This window comes from Callorhinchus milii, unplaced genomic scaffold (assembly GCF_018977255.1).
Source record: "Callorhinchus milii isolate IMCB2004 unplaced genomic scaffold, IMCB_Cmil_1.0 Scaffold6, whole genome shotgun sequence".
NCBI lineage: Eukaryota > Metazoa > Chordata > Chondrichthyes > Chimaeriformes > Callorhinchidae > Callorhinchus > Callorhinchus milii.
The window spans coordinates 20,054,255-20,077,740 of NW_024704747.1; the positions used below are offsets into that span (position 1 = coordinate 20,054,255).

Sequence of the window (23,486 nt, forward strand, 5' to 3'; positions counted from 1 at the left end):
TCTTTACTAAAATATCTTTACTTTAAAAAGTAACTGTTACAAGGCAACAAGGTGTGACAAAATAAAACAGAACAAGCAGTTGAACAACATCTGAACACATAAAATTTACTCAAGAATTGTCTTGATCTAATTGCTAGGACCACAGAGCCAGCTGCTGGTCAAATATGCAGAAATGCCCAGTAAAAGCATAGTGTTGAATGTCCATTAATGCACTGTAAATTCTCCACTGGACTGGATGCTTTTTCAGACTTTGACATTCTGTCAAATGATCTGCACCCATTTCCTTTGATGTTAAGCAGCCACTGGAATTTGATTCAAAATATGCATGGTTGTTGAGTTGCATTTTAGAGCTTTTGCACTAAAATCAGTCCAAAGCGTATTGCAGGTGTATTTTGATTCCCTCCTGTGGCTTCTTGTTGTGGTTGTCTCCTTCAATTTATTGTTTTAGTCTACAGAAGGATATAAAAGAAGTTGTATTTAATTAAATTTCCAGTCTAAATCATATACCTTAACAAAAATTAAATGGATTTGGTTACTGATCAGCTTTCCATAGAACAAAAATAAGGACATTCATGCATAAGGGTTCCTTGTACAATTGATGTAGAAAATATGGGGATGAACCTTTAATTAGGTTAGGCCTCCATTCTGTTCAAAGGTCCTGGCTTGGTAATATCGGTAGTAAGCCACAACTAGAACTAGTCATCAGCAATACAAACCTTTCTGAATTCCAGAATCACTGCAAATGGTGTGTGAGTGTTGGGGGGGGGGGGGCGGGGGGGCAGGAGATGTAAATTCCATGGGGTTATTTACTACTACAACATTTTTAGAAATCAGTCACTTGAATGCTACATGTCCAAACCATTTTGGATATAGATGTTAATAATTAACAATATTTCCAGATTTGAAGACCCACAATTAAATTATCACTGTGCTTAGATCTCTGCTGATTTCCATAGTCTGTACTGTTTTGGGTAGTACTATAGCTATGTAGGGTTTTGTACCCAATGACTCCTTTCTTTTTCATTTAATTAGAATCTGGGAAGAAAGTATTCAAAAAATTTAAAACATAACAAGCAAAAGATTTGAATAGCATTTCTTACAAGAAAAAATTTAAGATTAACACAAGTTATTCAATGAAAAATAATTTTGTACCTTTTGATTATTCATTATTTTTCTCCTGTATTTGCAAAATAACTCCCCATGTTTATCGCCATTGTTTCTTTGTAATGTGACTCCGGTGATTGACTCTATATTCACCTTGCTGTGCTATTTCTTCTTGTATTGCACCAGCATTTACCTGGCCAGTAGATGGTGATGGAACTGAAGGAGGAGTGACACATGAGGATAGGTTATAAGCTGCAGTGTCCAAACTGGGTGATGCGAAGCAAGACTTTGAGATTTGTAGAGGGCCACATGGAATACTGTCCTCCTGAGTTAAGGCAATTATGTCTTTGTCACTCAAAGGAAAAGTGCGACAATTCCATGGGCATTCAATCTGCAAATAAAGGAGTTTTCATTACAAAAGTGATTTAGGGTTTGTACTTTTTTTAAAATCTAGGTGATTGAATTGTTAGAACCGGTCAATTTCATATGGCTTATGTACAGAATTTATTCAAGGATGAATTTAGCAATTTTTAAAGAAATAAAATATTGCAAGTCCTATCCCCTTTTTTAGTCCTGCATAACTTCCCACCCCAATTGAGGGCATACAAGTGCCCAGCTCCTATTTTATAGCCTCTTTTCCTCAGAAACACCTCCCCAGACAACCCAATTGAGATTTGTAATAAAACATGAGTGCAGAAGAATCTGCATCCTACTGTATTGTTCCACTCAGCTGCTGCCATGGAAATGATCACAGAATGCACACAAGTTTGGGTATAATTTTACATGAAGGAACTTGGGAAAATACCAATATAGTATCTTATTTAACAACACTGTTTGATATGGTTTAAAAATATAAAGACACACTATGTTTCTTTAACTATCTAAATATATTTCTATACCATTTGATCATGTACTCCTTCCAGGGACAAATAGTAAGTCTCTTCACTCTGTGTTATTTCAGACACACAGTGCACTGAGCTGCAGGGGTTGAACTGGTTTTCACTGTCTGAAGAAGCAGGTGGAAGCGGTGAGGTCAAATGCCCATCAGTGTTCTTACTAAATGATATCCTAAAGAAAGAAGCAGCAGTGATATAATGAGGTCTGTACAATAAAACACATACTCTTATCTGCCTTTAAATTATAGAGGGGAAAAGAGACAGCAATGTGTATTTTACCTGAAACTGATCTGGTTACAATCTATGCTTACTGTCAAAACATCTCAAAGCACTTCAGAGTTTTCTCTAAAATTCAGGTGTCCAAATAGTCGTGATGCCATTACAATATCTAAAACATCTTAAACATGATTTTTTTTACAATAGGATAGCTAAAATGTCACCCTGTATATAGTGACTATATATAGAACAAGGCAATTTGCACATCACAATGTGCCACAAAACAGCTGCAAAGTCACTAATGTTTTTTCTCAGGTCTAATATGAAAGTTAGTAATTCAAGACTCGATAGCTTCTTTTTTCTGCCCATTCAGCAACAATGAAGTGCTGTGAATTGGTTACACTTAAGGTCCCTATAACATTTTCCCTTCAACAGCTTGAAGTAATCTCATCTAGAATTATAACTGGTTTATGTAGCCTTCCCATACATAATTTCCTTCATTTTAAATATTTTGAAAGAGCATCTGCAATAATACAACAAAATCAGTAATTGTGAATATTGCATAACACCTATTTTAAGAATTAAGGAATTAAGAATTTAAATCTCTAGCCTAAGTGTTGTATTAGTACACCTGCCTGTTACTTCTTCGATGACATCTGCTTTGCTCCCACAAGAACCACCTTGCTTGTTCTCTTTCTTCATAATTTTTATGCCGTGAAGCAAATGCTTCATCTGAAGTGTTTTCCAGCTGTGAAAAGTTGAACAGATAATTAAAAATAAGTTGAATTAAAAATGTAAATAAAGGCCTTTCAATAAGACTTAATATGTAATTCACACCCACCTCTTTTTCCCGTGAATGCAAAGGTTTCATATCAACAATTCGCCAGCTGTCAATTAAAACAAATCAGCATGGATTAGTTTTTACTACTGGAAGATCAGTCATCTGAAAATAGGCACATATTGAGCTCCTTCACATCTCTTTAAATTTTATACTGTTGACCATTATCTAAATTTAAAATATTTACACTTTTTATAAAAAAAATGTAGAAATGTTAAATAAACAATCCATTTTTGGTGTACTTTTGTAATGATGCAAAATAGGAACAATATAAAACAGTACTCACCTTGGTGTGATGATTTCCTTATACTGAAGCTTCTCTATCTTGGAGGTGGCAACCAACGACATGGGGATCACAATGTTGTCAATATCATAGCAGAATTCACTTTGCTGCTTTTGTCGTAAAAGATTCTATAATGGTACAACCTAGAATGAATAACTTGCTACAGATTTCCTACACTGAAATAATTTCTTGGCAATATGAAACATAATCCAAGGTGTACTAACAGGAAAATATTCATAGCACAAAGGAAACTTGAAACTTTGAAGGAACAAGTTCATAGACAATACCGCAACTAACATCCCTGACTTTAATTGAGTTTGCATCATGTACATCATGTCTAAACACTATTCACAATATGCCTTGACAAAGATTTTTAAAAAATGTCCCAGATATAATTCTGGCCACAAGTATATCCAGATTGGATTTTGCAGGTCACGTAGAATATCATGTTTGCATAGGAGAAACTCACGGCATTGTTTTGGGTCAGCCTGGTGTTTTAACGTAAATGGAAACACTTTACAATGCTGAAGGATATCCAAACAAGCCTAGAATTCCACATGCCACTAACACAAGGAAATATCCCTGTGTGGAAATGGAATGCGGAAGTTTCCTTACTCCACACTCCTGATAATAATCCCTCAAGAAAAAAATAAATTGGTCACTTCAATCCACGACTGTTTGCGGGACACTGCTGTGCACAATTGGCTGCCGCATTTCGCCCACAAATATATATTTTACGAAGCGCTTTGAAATGTCTAAAAGACATGAAAAGTGCTATATCAAATACAAGGATTATTATTTTGCAAACTCCCTTCACTGGAGGGACACTGCCTACCTAATTCCAGAGATTATTCAGCACAGGTTGGCAAGAGCCAAGGATTGGGAACTCCAGAGTGTGTTGGGGCACCAGGGGAGATTAATCAGTTGCCATTAACAGTACAGCATGCCATTGCCAGTCTGGCAAACACAACAAATTGCCTTTTTTTCCCACAAAATACACATTCAATCCACTTCTCTTGGCAAATAAGTATGATTGTGAGAAGGCAATCCAAAAGAGAATTTAGGAGGAACTAGTTCAACCAGAGAGTGGTGAGATTCTGGAACTTGCTGCCTGAATCAGATACAATAGATGTATTCAAGAAGAAGCTTGACCTTTACATGGGGGAGAGGGCAATAGAAGAGTATAGGAGGGAGTAAAGAATAGGTGAAGTTTTGTGTGGAGTATAAACGCCAGCATGGACTGGTTGTGCTGAGTCATCAGTTTTGTGCTGTACAATCCAATATTCTATTGGAATGTGTGTCTTAACTATGAGCTCAAGTCCCATGTGACTTCAACCTACAATTTTCAGAGGTGAGAATGCTGCAAATTTAGAGTAAGTTTGATGCACTTACAGATTTTCAATTTCAATAAACAAGTCCTGTATGAACCAAATAGATAAAATAGTTTATCTTACATCTTTCATCTGTGAAAATGGTCTGTGGGATGGTGTTGATCTTGGTGTTGAGATATCTATTGGGCTGGAACATGGAGTTTGCTGAACAGGCACTGGTGTCTGTATGTGTCTCATTGATGAAGCTGATGGGGATTCACTGGAATTCTCTGGACCACAATGTCGTTTACTTACAACTGAAAAATTTAGGAAAAGAAAATTCGACATAAATATTTCAAAAGTCCTTTAAAATCAAAAATAAACAACTTTTAAAAGCAATAAACATTACATCATTGCAAATGAATAAAGTAGCCATCAATTTTAGCATAATGTAACCTTAAGCTGCTTTGCTTCATATAAAATAACTGGATATGTAAAACCATTGTCTTTCAAACAATCCATTTATATTGTTTATGAAGTTGAATTATACAAATAAATTAGTTAGCACGATATCAAAAATGTGATGCTTAAGACTAGTTTCAAGGAATTTGTCCTTACCAGCTGTTTTCTCATTAGAATGTCTCTTTTTTATTTCTCTGAAGGATTTCCTTAGCCCTTCTGTTGGAGTCTTAGCGGCAGATGGTGACTCATTCCAATGCTGCTTGGGCACCTTTGCATAACTGTCTTTAGTGCCATTGCATCCTACAAAATAATTAATTGTACAACAAATATGAAAATATTTTCTGGAGTTCTTGAAGATTTTTTTTAAAATCAAAGTGCGTTACCATCAATCTGTTATTCCTGTCTTAAGCATCAGTTGCCTTAATATTCTTAATATGGTTAGTCGCACCTTTTCATTTAAGAAGTTTTCATACATCATATATAGCAAGGTTTATTACAACAAAACATTATGTGTGTAGCGGTATCACATCAGGATGACGTCCCAAGGACGTCCTATGTAACTATTGTTACATATTGGAATAGAACAAATTTTTACTAGAGAGTTATTCAAGTTATTCAAATAAACTGCTGCACATATTATCGATTGGAATAATTATCAGTGAATGAACTATCTCTCGGGTGGGGAGCAGGGGGATACAGAAATGTGTATACAACTGCAATAATAAATGGAACCATGTCAATCTGAAAGGTTAATTTTGAGCTGATGAAAATTAATTTAAAAAATTATACCTGTGTCCCAAATAGGTGGTGGGAGCTGAAATAAGTAATATTTCTTAAAAAAGTGGGACAAAATATTTGAATAGGCACAAAATAGTTTTTGAAGAAGTTCAGAAGTACCAAAGAAGGAAAAAGTGACAATAAGACGACCAATAATAATTTAATTAAAATATTTCATTTCTTTAAAATTATATTTTTGATTATTTGGCTATTTATGTTGCATTGACCAAATAATCCTAATGTTTGAGTCACTATTTCGGCTTTTAAGTCATTTTTTTTCAGTGTTGCAGTGATGTCTGGAATAGTTGATTACAGAAAGGAATAGCCACTGAGATGGCTTTGCCTTCTTAGGCCTGCCGAAAGCTTTCAACCACTGCTTCGATAGAACTACTGAATTAAATTATGATAAAAATGTATATTTTTAAGCGCTTGGGGACGTCCTTCCGACGTGAAAAGCACTATATCAAATGCAAGGATTATTATTATTATATTAAATCAGAAGATCCAGTTAACAATTTAAAAATGACAGGCCTTCATTTTTTCCATCCATCTTTGAAAGGATTGAAAATAGTTCTTCAATTACAATTGAAGTCACTCTGTTTGGCACGCTGTGAACAAAATATTGCTGGCTCCTGGACTCAATATAATCCATAACTGTGCAGACTGGTGAATGTTTATAAAGGTATGCTAAACAGCTCTAAATTCTAAACCAAGTCAGAATACAATTGGCCTCATAATGGACATCACTGGATAAGCCAAATGCAAGAGGAGACAGATCCCAGGATTTAGAGGATCACTCTGAACTTTATTTACTCTTTAAGCCATAGGTACACCACAAACAGTGTGGATGCTTCCTGTAAACAATGGGGACTAACGTGCAGGTTTAAATTTAGTGATTCTTAAAGTATCAAATAAGAATAGGATACCAACACCAAATGATCCAATTATCAAAAAAGGCCCCTATCGTATAACAAAAATGATTTAAAGGTAAATACATTGTGCATAAACTTACAAAACTAATTTTAAAATAAGAGAAAGTAAATAGGTAAGATTTTTTTTTACAGAGCTGCCATTTTACTTACTGGCCAAAACCAAGTTATCATCACATGTATGGGGTTTACAAGGTGTATTGTTTGATAAGGAAGACTTTAATTCATTCATAAATAATGGAATTGGTCGATTGTTCCATTCCTCCTTATAGAACACAGCTTGTAAGTGTATATTAAGAGGAACATCTATAAAAACAACAGAAGGAAGTTATTTCTTTAGAGCAAAAATGATTTCAACTATAATGCAATAAAACATTTACTAACAGAGAACAGACATTTTTAATACAAGCATGTGTTGAAGGGCTTTAGGTACATATAGTCCCAAAATAAGAAAACCTAATACAAAACGAATCTGTATGACCATTAAAGTGAAAATGGTTTCAAAACAGTTAAATGTCACCAAAATACTCAGAATAAGAATATGTAAATTTTCAATTAATATAGATATATATTGTACTTAAACAATTAAACAGAGAAAGCAATTTATTCAATAAAGGAAATAACTTCAATTACTGAATCTAGATCTTGTTTTAAGAATTAATTTGATAATTGGGGAATTAAGAAACAAAGTATATTTTATAGGAAGTTAAAGTCCCCCATAAACTTTCTAATTAGATAAGATAATAAACAACAATGTAGAAAAAGTTTAAAAATACAACATTTTAAATAAGATGCTCTAGTAATAGAAACAAAATAAAGCTTATATAATCACCCCTACCACAATGGAATGACAACACTGGGTGGAAGCAAGGATCCAGCAGAGCTACTTGCTCTTCCAAGGTCATTGTCATCGAGTCTATTGCCATATTGAAGCCACAGATTTTACAGAATGTTGGCCAGGAACATTTACACTGCATAGCTGTAGCCTATTGAGTGTACACAATGCAATTTCCATGTTAAAATAAAATTCTACTAAAAGTACATCTCACATATAGGTTTCTAACAAATGGAACCATGCCAACTGAAAACTAGAACTAATGAGATCATTCAGAATCTTACATTCCTCTACAAAATACAGTACATCTACACCTTACAGTAAATTACATACCAACAACAACAAGATTCCATTTATTGAGCGCCTTTCACGTCAGGAGGACGTCCCAAGGCGCTGTACAGTTAGGTCAGGACCCGAGCAGGGGGGAAATGGTCAGGGGAGGGAAGGGAGGGAGCGAGGAGGGGCTAGAGATTCTAGAGAGGAGCTGAAGGCACGGTCAAAGAGACCGGCCTTGAAGGAGGAAAGGGAGGAAGCAAGGCAAAGGCACTGGGGGATAGAGTTCCAGAGCCTCGGCGCTGAGAGGCTGAAGGCCCGGCCACCGATGGTAGGGCGGTTGGGGCGGGGGATGTGGAGCAGAACGGAGGGTACGGGCAGGTAGGTAGGGGGATAGTAGGTCGGAGAGGTAGGAGGGAGCGAGGCCGTGAATGGCCTTGTAGGTGAGGATGAGGATCTTGAATTCGATCCTCTGGGGGATGGGGAGCCAGTGGAGGCGAGCGACCAAATACAAATTATGAGCTCCTTTTGAATAATTTCACCCATCCATAAATATATTTAGCAGGATAAAGCACTCTTCTGCAAGCTTTTCATATCAACCTGAAAAACCATGACTCCTATAAACAAAATGTAAGTAGACAGAAAACAAAATATAAGGTTAAGGGGCATTGGAAAAAGGTAGGAAAAGTGGAATTAAAAGATCTGTTATTTTGTAACAAACTGACAGAACGGAATCAATAGCTGAATGGTCTAATATATGCGAACAACCCAACATGTCATAACCAGCAGTCATAACAAATCTGTTTGTTCACCTGGTTATTTCATTGATGTGCATGTTAATTTTTGACTTGTAAGATTCACGGCCTTTTAATAAATAAATGGACAGTCAGCATTCTTTCCCAATTACTTTATCATTTCCCTGATAAGATTTATTAGTTTTTATTTCCCTCCTTTTCATCTTCTATAGAACCATATGCCTAGTTACCATCTATTAACTGGAGGGAAAAGTAAACATTTCAAAAATTAGAAGGTTAAACATTCATAAAATTGACTCTAAAAGTTAACCTTTTTGTGCTCTAGACATTTGTACCTAATCTAACTAGATTACTGATTTACAAAGCTTTATAACATCAGATTGCAGTGTTGTGTTTACATCCATGTATAAGATATGCAAATATTGACTGCAGTTTAAGGCTACATCAAGAAACTATCGCTTTGAGGGTTACAGAAATGTGATTCACAATTAAGTTAGTTGATAATACAATGTCATTGTCCAGTACCTTTCAGTCCTATATTATTACAATCCTCATTCCAATGCTATTTTCATCAAATTCATATTATTGGGTACTGCATTAACTCAGGGGCAATGCGTAAGTGGTTGCTTTGATAATCATGTGAGGACGTAGGACTCCCCATCATGAATAATACTGACATTTCACTTAAATAACATGGAACCTTAGCCTTTGACCATAAATACAATATGCATATTGTAGGGTTTTTTTAAGAAAGGAATTTGATTGCTGAACCAAAGAAAATTCTAATTTCTGCAAACTGATAATCATTAAAATTCACTTTTTTGTCATACATACACATATTGAATAAAGTAACTCACCTTTCTGCTTCCATTATATACAGAGCTGAAAAGTCTTCGTTTATGCCATGTTCGAAGAGGCCTAGTTCTGGCTGATGCACACGTGTCATCCACAGAGAGAAGCCTCTGTGCAGTCCTGTCCAGGTGCTTTTTCTTAGAAAAACGTTCCTCTGAAACAGAGCTGTTTGAAGAGCTGGATTCATCACCACCTAAAATACTAACAGCCAAACAAAAGCTCTCATTTAGATATTTTTAAATAAATATGGTGCAAGACAAATACAATTAAATGAAATTAGCTTATCCTTCCACTACAACAAGGAACTATTTTAAGATGATATTTTCATAAAATTTTAAAGACAAAATGTTTAAAAAAAAAATTTGAAATTATTGTTGAGTGACAATCAGATTAAAAAAATTAAAATGTTAAATACTTGTTCTGCATAAGAAGGCAAAAAGTTCTCATGACCTAAACCATAATTTGATGCCAGACAGTTGCATGTTATCTCAGAAAAGGTCAATGACAGGATGAAAATCAATCTCCTGCAAAGAGGCAGGTTTGGCACCATCCAAGTTCTAAGAATCAACAATCGTGCTCTGTTGAGGAATATTATCAATGCTGTACATGGGCAGAAAACACCAATGACTTTTCACACGTGCACAATCCTCAAAACCACTCCTTGGCTTGGTAATCAAATCTGAGCAGCGCTACAAATATAACTGGAAAAGTTGTGAATTCCAAGAAAGAGCTTACATCCTCCAGTGATAGGATATTGCAGACCTATTTGGCAACTGCAGAAAATAAACTCACTTGATCTTGGGACTTTTTATAGTCCAAGGTCATGAGGAACAAAGGACAGGAGATTAGGTGGTCTACCCCATACAAGTACATTGAACTCACAGGCTTCTATCATCACATAGCTCATATCATCATGCTATCAGTATCCCAGCCACTTCTCATGCAAAATGTGAATATGGGACACCGCCTCCTCCCGCCCTTTATTTCATCACATTCTATACATCCTAGTCAATAAAATATCGGATACATCATCGGAACAAAGTTACCTGTATCACCACACTAAGCGCCGGGGTGGCTCAGTGAATTCTGACATTGAGCAGCACAGGAAAACATCGCTGGGCCACTCAGCGAACCCTCGCGATGATCGGCCTGGTACCGGGAAGAGGTCACCCTCTTTTTCAGCCAGCCATGTGGTCAGCTGTTTTGACTATAGTGGCAAGATCTCCCAAGTTGAAATTTTAGACCTTGCCTTCTATGAGCTTCTGCCTGAGTGATTCAGGTTGTTAAAGTGAACAAAAAGTTTTTATGGACACATATACCTATACATAAACTTATACTAGACTTAACTCAAATGAGTTTTAACAAATAAACTGACAGTTGTGAGGGGCTGGGGCTACTGTGTCGGACTGACAGTTGCTCAGTCTGTACAGTGTGTGTTGGTGTAGTTCCTCCCAGAAAATTAAAATCAAAAGTATATTTAATCATATCACCTACCTGCATTTAATTCCATCAAGTCGTCTGCAAGGCTTAGAGGAGACAGGAGAAGAATCAGGAGATAAGTTGAGCGGAGGAATCAAACTGTTGACTGATTCTGTTAGCTGTGCACTCTGCAGACAATTAATAAACAATCCTTTCAAGCTCAGCGCCTCTGCTATTACTTGCACATGAACCAATAACCTCAATACTGTATTCTTTTTCCAGTTCTGATCTATTGTTACTACATATATTATAATTATAGGCAATTTTTGCAAAATTCTGTTTCCTTAGCACTTTTAATGACTTTCACAAACAGATCGATTGTAATATCACTAGTAGTTTAAGAATCCAACTAGATCCAGCCACAACTTAACAGGTATTTTCATTTTACCTGTTTATCTATATTTCTCAAAAGAAGAGAAGGACTGCTTGGTGACATTTCCAAATTGCATTCCGGAGTTGAATCCTTTTTCTCTATAGAGGTTTTATTATCCCCTGTTGCATTTAGTAAAGCTCCTGCTTCTGTCAAACACTTCTGCTTTTTCAGAATGTCTTTGGAAGGCTGGGATTCTTCTAGGATTACCATCCCCTAGACAATTACACAGAAATGATCAGTGGACAAAAACAACTATCTACTTCAAGTAATTTCCAACCACCTTTCCTTTACAGCTAATCAACCAACCATAAAAATGCCCGTGAATAGCAGCCATGAAGGTACCATAGGAAATCAAAATAACGGACGAAATAGTATATATGTAACACACACAGAATATATATATATTTATATATATATTTCTTCCCTCTAACCACCTCTTTTTCACATAATGAAGTCAGTCACATGCTAGGATAAAGATTATTAGTGTTTTACAAAGCCTTTTCTGGTATGTAATATGTGAGCTTAAAAGTTATCTTAAAAATGTAAACCAAAAGGCAGCTTGGGAATATGAAACAATGGCGTGTAGCATGACAGAATATGATTTATAACCATGACATCAATGTCCTGTGCTCAGACAGCACCTTATATGAAAGGAAATCCTATCCATTGTTTAAACCATTTTTCTGAAATATGTTTAATTAAAACTATATTATATAATTTCTAATGTAGAGCACCTTTGTAGCACGTATATGCCGGTAGATGTCATTTATCTGCCGTATTCTATATTCCAGCTCTGAGATCTGGGCTTGAAGCCATGTCCAGCGACTTGCAATGCCAGTTCGATCCATGTTCCATCTCCATTCAGACCTGTGCTTACCATTAGCAAAAAAAATGAATGGTTTAAAATTCACAATTTCTTAAACAGTTACATTTTGAACCTCTGCTACCTAACATTCCTCCGTGAATAAATCTTATGTTTTATAGGGATCTTGGAGATATCAGTATTCACTTAATTAAAGAAACCATCCAACATTGACATTTTGGGTTAATGTAACTAGAAATGTGTTTATTTCAGGCGGTCAAAAGTTGCCAATATTAATTATTTGCTTATGTTTTAGTCAAATTACATAGGCATGGTTGGGCTTGCACCATTCAGTTCTTATGGGAAGAATTCTGGTTAGAAAAATAAGTGTGGTAAAAGCAGGTTTCTTCAAAGAACTGGACGTTAGACACAAACATACCTTGTGCCCCCTGTGGGTTCCACCTGTTTTATGGGGTTCACAAGAGAATGTTTTCATCATGCAAAAATAAAAAAAAGGCTGTAAAAGTCATACACGATGATGGGGAGGAATGTCACTTAGTGTTTCAGATTCAATTAACTTTCAGTACACTTTTTTTCTAGCATCAAAATTCAGCAGTATTTGTTTCATAAATACCAGGGTGAATCATGGAAATCAGCCCAACCACGACTTAACTGTGTGACATGACTAGTCAATCATGGCCCATTTTGTTTCCATAGACGACATTTTTTCCCTGCAGCCTAGAAGCCGGCTGAGTAACAGTTTAATTTTCCTCTGCTTATCTTGCACTGAGGCTAATTATATTCCTTCCTATAGAACCTTAGACCTTCCTGATTTCTGTGGCTCAGTTACTCACTGAATAAACTTGATGAACAACTGGCAAAGTACACTTTTTGTGTATTTTGTACTAAATGCAAATAGAAAAAAAATCCATTGGTGTTTGTATAGGAAACAAAAAGCTAAACATCCACAAGATCACATCAATTTCTATCACACATGCATCTTAATACACTTACTTTCACACTAGTGCAAACTAGACTTTCAGACTACAACTATTGATGTAAGAGTTCAATAGCAATGTAACTCATTTTAATTTGATCCTTAATGAACTTGATCGCTGGGTACAGGAACATTGTTTTTAAGTTACTGTACAAAATGTTGATCATTATTGTTGAATTTAAGCTTAATTATCCACAACATCTGCAAAGTAAAATCTAATAGCATGTTTTGAATATAACAGTAATAGTTTTTGCATTTCATATAATGCCTTTCATATCAGGATGAGGTCTCCAAGCACTATAAAGTGTATTAACTGTCTATTTTTGCAGGCAACAGCAGAGGCAAATATTTGCACAGGAATGTCCCACAAATAGCTATAAAGTGAAAAACCAATGTTATTTGGGAGATTGTTGGCCAGGACACTGGGAGCAACTTCTTTCTGTTTTCAAGTAGTGTTAATGACATCATCAACATCCAGAACAAGCAGACAGGACCTTGGTTTAATGCCTCATCCAATGGATGGCACTCCAGCAATACATAGCACTCCCAGTACTGCACTTGAGCGACAATCAACACAATGCGAGTTCAAAGTCCTGATGTGGAGCTTGAACTCACAACCTTCTGAATCAAAATGAAACTGCTATCAACTGAGTTAATACTGTAAACAAGTCTGAAAAGTATATAAATTTGAAAACAAACAATATTTATTGTGAAAATAGAAAGCTTCTCTCCCATGATGTTTCAATGCAGGACAGGCATTCCCAAATTGTCCATTAAGTCCCAAATGTTTCAGTTGCTTTACTGTTGCTACACAAACACCGTTGGAATTTTTTATTCTATTTGCAGAGTTTACGTTTTAACTGCCTGTAGCAAAAATAAACAAATTGCAGGTTCATTGGTTGAATAACTGCATTCATTTACAGTTCAGCTGCTATTCATACACTGCCAAACTTCCCTGAAGCACCTCACTCTGAAAAGTCAAGGGTTCTCCTCAAATACAATAGACAGATCCATTAATACATATGTTAATAGTTAGAGGCACACAACAATATTATGTGCCCCCTTAGATAATTTATACATATTAACATTTTAAGAACTTTTTTTATTTCACCATGTATATTTTCTGGATACGTATTAAAATGTTTTTCCACTAATACTTAATGGCATAACATTTTCATAATGATGACATGGCAATGATTCTCTATTGACATGGGGAGGATGGAGGTGCACGTTATACTTTATATAAAATTCTGTTGAATTTCTATCCATGAAACCACAGAATATCGTAAAAGAATATAAAAAAAAATTCCATTTGTTAAATGTCATTGCTCTTATTCTCTCACCTCCTACCCTCCATACATTCATACCCCCATCATCTACCCATCTAATTCCCTCCAGAAAATGGCAATAAAGACTCAAGAACAAGTGAGGACTTGAATGTTTCCAGAATATACTTTAAAGTGCAGTGACTGTTCTAAGGGTGAAACTTGCATTAAATACAATTTGTGTTGCATCGCATTGTACAAGGTGAATGTACAAGTTGGAATAGCCAAAAATACTTGGCTATTCCTTAGAATTGTACACATCAGTTTACATGTCAACTGCTGATCGATTTATGTTGGTTTTAGAGGAAGCTATTGAGGGAAAATATCTGGTACTGGTGAAGATTATAGAGGCTATTCAAAGGGATAATATTGCTTCCTCAATCCACTTAAGGAAAGTTATAATTTTTTGTATAAAATACTCATAGTAATAAGGTAGCTAATACAGTGTCATTGAAATAGCACTTGGGAAGAATGAAGTAATGAAAAAATGGAGCCGGTTTAAGAGTTTTTGAAACTTGTTTGATGTTCATTAATTGCAGATATTTGAAAAAAATTGTTTTACTTGCATACAAAATATAACATTAATCACAAGAAATGATGTGTCATCTGTAAAATTCTGTTTGGTTTTACAAATAACTTATCTGGGAACAATGAGTTTGATTGGAAGATGTAGATGCACTTTATGATTTATGGATCGAGAAATCCAGCCATAAGGAAGAAGCTATTGTTCAAAGAAGACTCAATTCAGCAGAAAGCTTTAGATGTGCCTCTAGCTGCTTGAGTGGTTGACAGAATCACAAACAGATTAAAAAGAACATTTAACGACTCCCAAATTCAATGCACAAGATGGAAGCCAGGGATAATTTATCAAAATGTAAATCAGAGTCGTCACCAAACACAGCTCTGATGTTAAGAGCAGCGGTGCTAATAGTAATGCATAGGAGTACAATTAGGCTGATCTAGTGATAAGAGGGATGAGCTTTAAAAAAATATCTAGAAAAGCTAAAACTCCTCAACCTTGAAAAAAGATGGCTCATGGAGGTATAAAATGCTAAATGGGATAGAGAAGGTAAACTGAGAATTATACTTTCATATATATCTTGTCTGTAGGACAAGAGGGCTTAAGTTCAGTGAAGAGAGGTCCGTTAATGTAAAGGACAAGAGGGCAAAAAGTGTTATTTAGGACACATTTTGGGCAGACATTGAGAAGAATTACCATAGTCATTTTATAGATGACTTACCCGCACGGATATACACCCGCACAAAACTCTGTATCCCCATAACACTAGTTCTTGCGCCAGGCTCCAACTGGCTCCCAATTACTGAACTGATCGACTTCAAGATCCTCTCAATAGTTTTCAAATCCCTCGAACGGATAAGTAAAATCCTTGGACCTCCCACTCCACTACCTCCGGCTTCCTATTTGTCACTTGACAAACAGGAAGCCGGAGGCAGCCTTCAGCCACTACGCCCATAAACCCTGGAACTCTCTCCCTAAATCCCTCCACCTTGCCCCATCCTCCCCACTTACAAATCCCACCTGAAGACCTTTCTTTTTGATCGTGCTTACGGTCATCTCCCCTTGTCTCAGTGTCAGACTCTGCCACTGTCAAGCACTCCAGGACACTACCCTACATGAAGGACGCTATATAAATGCAAGTTGGTTGACTGGACTGACTCAGCCCAATGATTATTTAATCATTGTTTACTGTTGTTCAAGCACCTGTGCTGTAATGAAATTATAAATATTCCAGATCAACAGGTTTGACCATGTACACCATTCTATTGCATTTACTTGGAGAAACTCATATTCAGTTTACAAGTGTTATCTGTATATGCCCAGTTGTTTTTTTCTATTTATTATTGTCTTTATTATTAATATTTGATACAATGGACTTTTCTAACTTTATTACTCTGACTCCCTATCCCTACCATTCTTAGGGCATACCTAATTTTAAAACTGTTTCCTCTGAATGTAAGTCGGCTTTATAGGCCAGATTTAAAGCTAATAGAGGTGAAAAACTAAAATTGGGCAAATCATATTCCAGATGCCAATTTGTCACTAAAATTATAATTCATCTGGTTGAAGTAAAACTTAGAAGTAGTATTATGTAGCTTGACTGAACTGGTAGCATTCTCCTCTCTGGTCAAAATTTTGCCGTTCCCACAACAGGATTTTGAATTTATAATTTAGGTTGACATTCCAGAACAGTACTGGCTGTTAAGGTAGACTTTAAAGATCCAATCAAACTACAAAACAAAAGGGAGTTTTGTCCTGCTAGTGTCTTGCCCAACAATCCTCTAGATAAATTGGTCATTCACTTAGTGGCATTTGTGAGACCCTTTGTGTGCAAATTGGCTGCAGCATTTCCTAAATCTTTCAGCATTAAAAGGTGTTATACCAACTGCAACGATTATTAGAAATACATCAATATCTTACAAGCAAAGCATTGTTCAAGATATCTTCTGAACAAACTTTTACTAAGCACACTTTGTGCAAAGGTAACATTTTCAATTTTTGAAAGGTAATTTTCTAAATGGCAGTAGTTTTTACATTATTCATTCATATGCTGGTTGTGGTCATCTAGATGCTAAAAACTGCATTTAGGTAGTATTTATACTAGTTTGCATTTTCAGACATACCAACATAGGCATAACAGAATGATAAGTCTTTTATGCCAGCATATCTTCAAACTAACCAAGTTCTTTAAGCTGTGGAAAAGAGAAAGTGTACGGTATCCAAATTAGCTTCAGGAATGCTGCAAAATCCATAGTGTATGCGTCAAACCTTACTCAATATTTCTTATTTATTCACATTCAGATGCTCATGAAAACCTCTCTCCTCTGAAGTGATCAGATTTACAGGTAAATTGCATCTATCAACTCCCTGGTAGTGTGCTGAGGGAGACAACATTTGCAAGGTGGCTTATATAAAATGTTGTAAGGTCCAGCTAATTTACCATTTACTAGTCACAATGGCTAGAAAAATGACTAAATAGCTCTACTTACTCTGATACACTCCTTTTCAGTGAAATTTCTTCACTATCAGAATCCCCATCTGAGCTGCTTCCAGTTGCATCAGAGTCCACGTTTTCTTCTACGTGCGAAAGCAGAGCTTTGGAATAGGAGGTGTATTTATAGAGTTCACAGTTGTCGAGATTTGGAATCAAACCAGTCTGCCCACTGTTATCTGGTTTTATTTCAGCAATAACTGCAGGTTTATTTTCTGAACTGTTAAACACATCATCCAAATGTCTAACAGAGCCATGAAGTGCTTCCTGACTTTGGTGCTTGTATTCTACTAGTTTCTGCATTTCATGCTTAACGTGGTACTCAACATGTTTTGCCTGGAATTCTTGCAAGCGTTTTCTAAGTCTGCTGGCCTTTTTAGCTAGCTCTTGCTGTCTGCCAAGACACTGAAGCAGCTGAGTATTCATCTCAGCTTCCCTTGCACTTGTGGAATGACTGAGTAGCCTTTCTTCTTTTCTCTGCAGTACTGACTGTCTGGCACCATTCAATAAATTACCTTTCTGACGAATATGCACTGCTGGAGCACTAGAAGTACTATTAATTTTACTTGGCCTAAACTCTGCTTGTTCAGTTGCGGATGTACCACCAGAAGCATAAAGGTTCACCGAAGCTGAATCACAAGCCAAATGCATTTTACTAGTAGCACTTAACATGCCTTTACTCTTCAAAGGACTGTTTTTTTGGCCCCTTAAATCTTTTGTACCGTTTTTATTACGACTTAGATTTGCTTCAGGTAAAATATATTTTTTGTTAACATTAGAAGCAGATGTTGACTTTATTCTATCATAACATATGTTATTTTTAGTAAGAATAGCTGGTGTGTCCTTATTAAATAATTTCTTTCTACTAGTAAGATTATAGTTTAAAGAAAGTATGTCTAATAATGAACTAGTACTGGTTAACAAGGCTGTATTATTAGGGATTGATGAGTGTATAATTGCAGATCCATAAGGTAAATGTTTCAAATCTTTTGCATCAGTGTTGAGCCCGTGAGCTGTATGTGGATAAGTAAGTTGAGACCAAGCAGACTGTGTTTCACAATCCCCATTTAGCTTCTGTTGTTCTGTAGCAGTGTCACTTTTGTGCACAAATGTGTCAAGTTCAATAGAACTCGAAGGTAAAGAAGATGAAGACAGCTGGAATCCATGTCCCTCGGTGGCTGTTTCTGTCAGAGCTGGAGCCATTGTAGCCATGCAGCGCTTCCACGGCAGATCCAAGGAAACAAAAATATAGCTTCGCTCCTAAGGAACAAAATGAAATAAAAATTCAATTAACTACTCTGTTCACAAAAGCCTAAGCTGCATTTAGAATAAATTCCCTTCTGGATCTAACAAAGTGCATTCTAATGAATAATTATATAATTTCAAACATTACTTATTGAATGCGACTCTCAACCCTTGCAAATGTTTTTTAATGCATTTGAGTAGCAACCAGAGGTCAAATGTTTTATGGCATCCCTCTTCCTCCAATGTGACATAGAAGTCTGCTGCAGTGACCTCATGAATGGGAGTTGCAAGCAGTAATCTCAATAAGGTCACCACAGCACATCTTCATATCACATGGGAGGTGCAAACAATACCTGCTCTCAGACTACTGCCAATAGCAGTTTCAAAGGTAAAAGTACAGTACTAATAAACTAGATATTATCTCCTTTTATGTCCATATAATGTAACAATCAACATATTTTGGCATTAGATGGAGGCTCTTTCAATTGTGCAATTGGGAGCCATAATTCATTCTTGCCGACAGCATTTCTGGTATCTGCACTGTTTGCAAATCAGAACACACAATGATATCCTATATATAGTAACTTCTGTAACAGTATTAGGCACTGAGAAAAAAAGTAGGAAAAGCAGGTGTTACATACACACAACAGTTATTGACTACATTAATACATTGTCTTACAAAGCTTGTTTTAATTCACAAGTCAATGGAAAACCAAAGCTTTTCCAACCTAACATTACTATCTATTTCACAGGTTTATGTATGTTATGTATTATGGTAAACAAACCAAAATAGAATCTATAGAAAAAAAAACTATGTTATTCCTACATCAGGTTCTAAAATTACTTATTTCAATTAAAAAAAATTTAGATTTATAATTTGAAAACCCATTCATGTCTATGATGTTATGGTTAAAAAAACTTTCTGAATCTCAGAAACAATTAAAGTGTCTTCATTATTGTGCAGGAGAATTAGAAATAACTCAAATTACTTTAACTCAAGTACTTGTTCATTTTAAGAGAATACTTGTGCATTTTAGAAATACACCTGAAAAAGAGGAAATGTCTTGTAAAGTAAAAATGAATTATATGATAGAAATCTGCTTCAAACTATACTATCACCATCTGCCTTACAATTGTAAATGAGGGTAGACCATTTATATAATTAAATTTAAAAAAGTATACAAAATTACACACATTGGCCAACAAAAATCTCCCCTCAGAAAGTTAGCAGGGATAAAATTTATTGCACAATAAAATCTTAACCCACCCCGACCCTTCATTTTATAAGATGCTGCATTCATTAAATTGGTTATGTTGTTTATAGAATTGTTAATATTGAGATTCGACCACTGGATACCAATAAAAAAATGTTTTTAAAAATTAACTCGACTACCAACATTTCTGAAAACTTCTGCAATCTCTGGGTCAATTCACAGAAGGTTTATAAACATTCTATTTAAGTCACATTAATAAAAAAACAGAAATGTTTGTAATAAATTATCAGAGTAAAAGAATAAAAAAATACATAAAATTCCATCTCTTAAGTCTCCTATTTTTCTCCTTCCCATGATATTAATGAACCCTCCAGGAAGGCTTGGAAATAGCTGCACAATTCTAATAAAATTTGTGCCACTCAAAATCTTTCATTAAACCACTGTCAAAAATCACTTCTATTTCCAATTAATTGTATATTCAATATATTACATAGAAGCTCTGCACTATTGCTAAATGGCTAGGACAGTAGGATATATTAAACAAAGATATTTGCAAAAAGTTTCACAAATAATAATCAAATCATTAGCACACCTAGCTGTCCCCAAAACAGTAGTACCACATTTCAAGAGCCCTCCTGGAAGACCCATGGCTCAACTTTAATGCACCCACTAGTTCAATAGTCTCATCAGTGTCAAGATTCATACATGAACAATTGTCACTTTGGCAAGATTCCCAAATGTGTCTAACCTATGAAACCATACTCCAGTACACCGTTGGATTGGGGGGGGGGGGGGGGGGAGGATGAAAATTCATCTAAAATAATGAGTCAAGTCAAAATTTTAATTTTGTCCTTAATGCTCTACAGTACTGCAAGTATCCTGCTGATGTGACAAAGTAAAACTAATGTGCTATTACTACTGCATAAAATGTTGGTTCTCCAGCTATTTATTCCAATTTTAACTATATCAAAATTACACAGCTTTAAATTAATATCATATTTTCTGTTCTATATTTAGAGAAATTACCTACCTTTACCAATGTGTGTCTAGTTTCCTATCAGACATTATGGGACTGGGTCCTTTATCTTGAAACACTGGTGTCTGCCTGATAAAGGCAACTGAGTGGAGCACAGGACGTTATAACTTGACCCGATAATCTCATTCATTTTAGTCAAATTACTGATTATAATAATCTTTGTATTTGATATAGCACCTTATCAAGCGGCCGAGACATCTCAAAGCCCTTCATACTGTGAAGTGGGTTGACTATGTATTTGGGCGAAATGCAGTACAGTTTGCATTTTACCTTCTCCCAGGACTCAACAAATTCTTCCATTAAATTGCTAAGACATCTAAACCAGGAAAGTCTTAGGTTCAAATACACCTGAGTTTGCCGATCTCAGTTAGGGCATGGCAACTGATCTCAGTGCAAATTAAAGGGGAAAATCAATGATGGTTTAATTTCTGAAATCCAGTGACCCCCCCTATAGGACCTGATAAGCATGTCAGTAATCCTTCTCTCCCTCTTCTCCCCCCAATCAAATAACCTGCAATACCAACAGCCAGGCTTACAAACTTGAATAACAGCAAGTGCAGGGACAATCTGGAAGGGTGATTGGTCTGTTCCATACTAGGAAGAGAACTGAGTCATGCATCTTCAAGTAAGGAGAAACATTGTAGAGAAAATGGGCAAAAAAATGGGTTTCTTTCAGTAGAACGTTGAACATTCTGGCTATGACCTTTTATTCACTTCAAGCAAAGTTGTACTTCTACCGTCCACTAGGGTTGCCATTTTGACTTTGGTTGGACTGAGTATACCTGTCCAATGTACTTTGATGCTAATTAATGTGCATTACAGAGATGGACACAATTCCAGCAGACCAAGTGACACGGTAGAGGAACACGACTCCCTGGAAAGTTTAAAAAGATGGTTTTGCACTGGTTGAATGCTCTATTGCAAGCATTGCAAAACTCAAGCTGTTTTGACACTTGATGTGGTCTTGCACAGTCCTCAAGGCAGTTCTAGTGCAGTTTCTGCAAATAATGTGTATTACTAAAACATCTGATTGATGGATAAATTGCAGTACAACAATGTCAATCTTATATTTAAAAAGTGTTTTACCTAATCTTTCAAAGAGTTCACTTTGGTTCAAACAATGTTTACCAACAATCGAGTCAAATTGATTTTCTTTCTTTTAAAATCTCTTCCCTGTAATGTTTAAAGCTACAAATTCAGGCAGAGTAACACATACAAAACCAGCAAACCATGCAATTTTCAAATTTCCACGATTTTCCCTTTTGCATTTTTTTTGCCACGAGTTTAATGTTAAAAAAAAACTGCTTCAATGTGCACTTGAAACATTCCGTTCCTTTTCATTGGGGGGGGGGGGGGGGGGGGGCAGAGAAGATTAATGCACAGCAAATAAGAAAACATTTCAGCAGGTGAAAATGGAGAATAAGAAAGTTTAAAGAGATCAAGTTCTAGAAAAAATATGCAGACCATAAGGTAGTCACACAGAAATAAGTTGGCTTGTGCAAGATACGATGTTCAATCATTTTTAATAAAGCACTCGCCTCGCAAGCAAGAGGACCCGAGTTTGATTCCCGGCAGGTTTCCTTACTCCACATGCCTCTGTTCACCTAGCAGTAAGTAGGAACTCAGTTGTTAAGTCGATTGGCGGTATGCTTTACCGCAGGTAATAAACCCGCCACACAAAAAAAATTAAGAACAACTTGGTCACTTAAGCCACGACGTTTTGTGGGACACTTCCGCGCGCGAGTGGCTGCCGCATTTCACACACAAGAAAACATGCAGTCGGTTTCACCAGTTATTCTGTGAAGCGCTGCTAAGACATTTCAAAGACTTGATAAGGGGGGGGGGGACTATATCAAATGCAAGGAATCGTTAGTGCCAGCAATAACGCTGTATTTTTTCGCTTGAATATACACACAGAGAAAGGTTATAAATACAGTATATACACACACACACACTTGACAAGAGTGGCTGCTGCAAGGCTAAGGCTTTTGTCGGCTGATGGGGTTTGCAAGTGGAAATAAAGCTTACCACGTGACTGGGCTCGAGCTCTGTTTACTGCAGCGCGAGAACCAACGACAAAGCCGCGGAGAGGAAAAACAGAGGAAAAAAAACAAACGGCTCGGCTCGCTCTCTCATCGCCCCACACAACACACACCCCGAGGCTCTCAATGACTTCCTTCTTTCTGCTTCTCCTCCACCTCGGAACACATCCACGGGGGGAGGAGGAGGGGGTGTGATACACGATATATCCAAAAATACTAAGATTCATAAAATGGGGAGGGAAGGAGGGAGGGAGGGAATGAAGGACGGGAGAGAAAAGGGAGAGTTTTTTTTTCTTCGACGAAACAAAACGCTCTCTCCGGCTCGACCGGATTTTTTTTTAAAAAAATCCCACGATTCTTTTTTTTATAAAAAATATGATTACTTTTTTTTCCGGACGGGCGAGAGAGAGAGAGAGAGCGAGAGAGCGGGCG

General features: G+C 36.3%; 1 protein-coding gene across 3 annotated transcripts; it reads right to left on the reverse strand.

The window, feature by feature from the left end:
* On the reverse strand, positions 1–23,346 carry kansl1l (KAT8 regulatory NSL complex subunit 1-like). 3 transcript variants are annotated; one of them, XM_042336526.1, is made up of 16 exons: positions 23,041–23,346; positions 17,516–18,777; positions 12,117–12,249; positions 11,398–11,595; positions 11,025–11,137; positions 9,536–9,731; positions 7,654–7,801; positions 6,969–7,121; positions 5,266–5,409; positions 4,792–4,964; positions 3,341–3,465; positions 3,058–3,103; positions 2,852–2,964; positions 2,004–2,172; positions 1,153–1,495; positions 1–449 (listed from the first exon to the last, which is right to left on the reverse strand). In XM_042336526.1, exons 2-15 carry the CDS (start codon positions 18,727–18,729, stop codon positions 1,205–1,207), a joined length of 3,216 nt encoding a protein of 1,071 aa, XP_042192460.1. In that variant the 5' UTR covers positions 18,730–18,777; positions 23,041–23,346; the 3' UTR covers positions 1–449; positions 1,153–1,204. The 3 variants fall into 3 exon arrangements, with proteins under 3 accessions (XP_042192460.1, XP_042192461.1, XP_007898322.1); XM_042336527.1 differs by having other exon boundaries at positions 11,025–11,056; positions 23,041–23,345; XM_007900131.2 differs by lacking the exon at positions 23,041–23,346 and having other exon boundaries at positions 12,117–12,254; positions 17,516–17,563.
* Between the last annotated feature and the right edge of the window lie 140 nt (positions 23,347–23,486).

What these genes read in the sequence shown, in the direction of transcription:
- kansl1l (XM_042336526.1), bottom strand. Translation starts at nt 18,729, where the DNA reads ATGGCTACAATGGCTCCAGCTCTGACAGAAACAGCCACCGAGGGACAT. An exon ending in CTTGATGGAATTAAATGCAG is followed by an intron (nt 9,732 to 11,024) that starts GTAGGTGATATG and finishes TTTGGCTGTTAG; the next exon opens with TATTTTAGGTGGTGATGAAT. An exon ending in AAGGAGTACATGATCAAATG is followed by an intron (nt 1,496 to 2,003) that starts GTATAGAAATAT and finishes CTTTATTTGCAG; the next exon opens with ATTGAATGCCCATGGAATTG.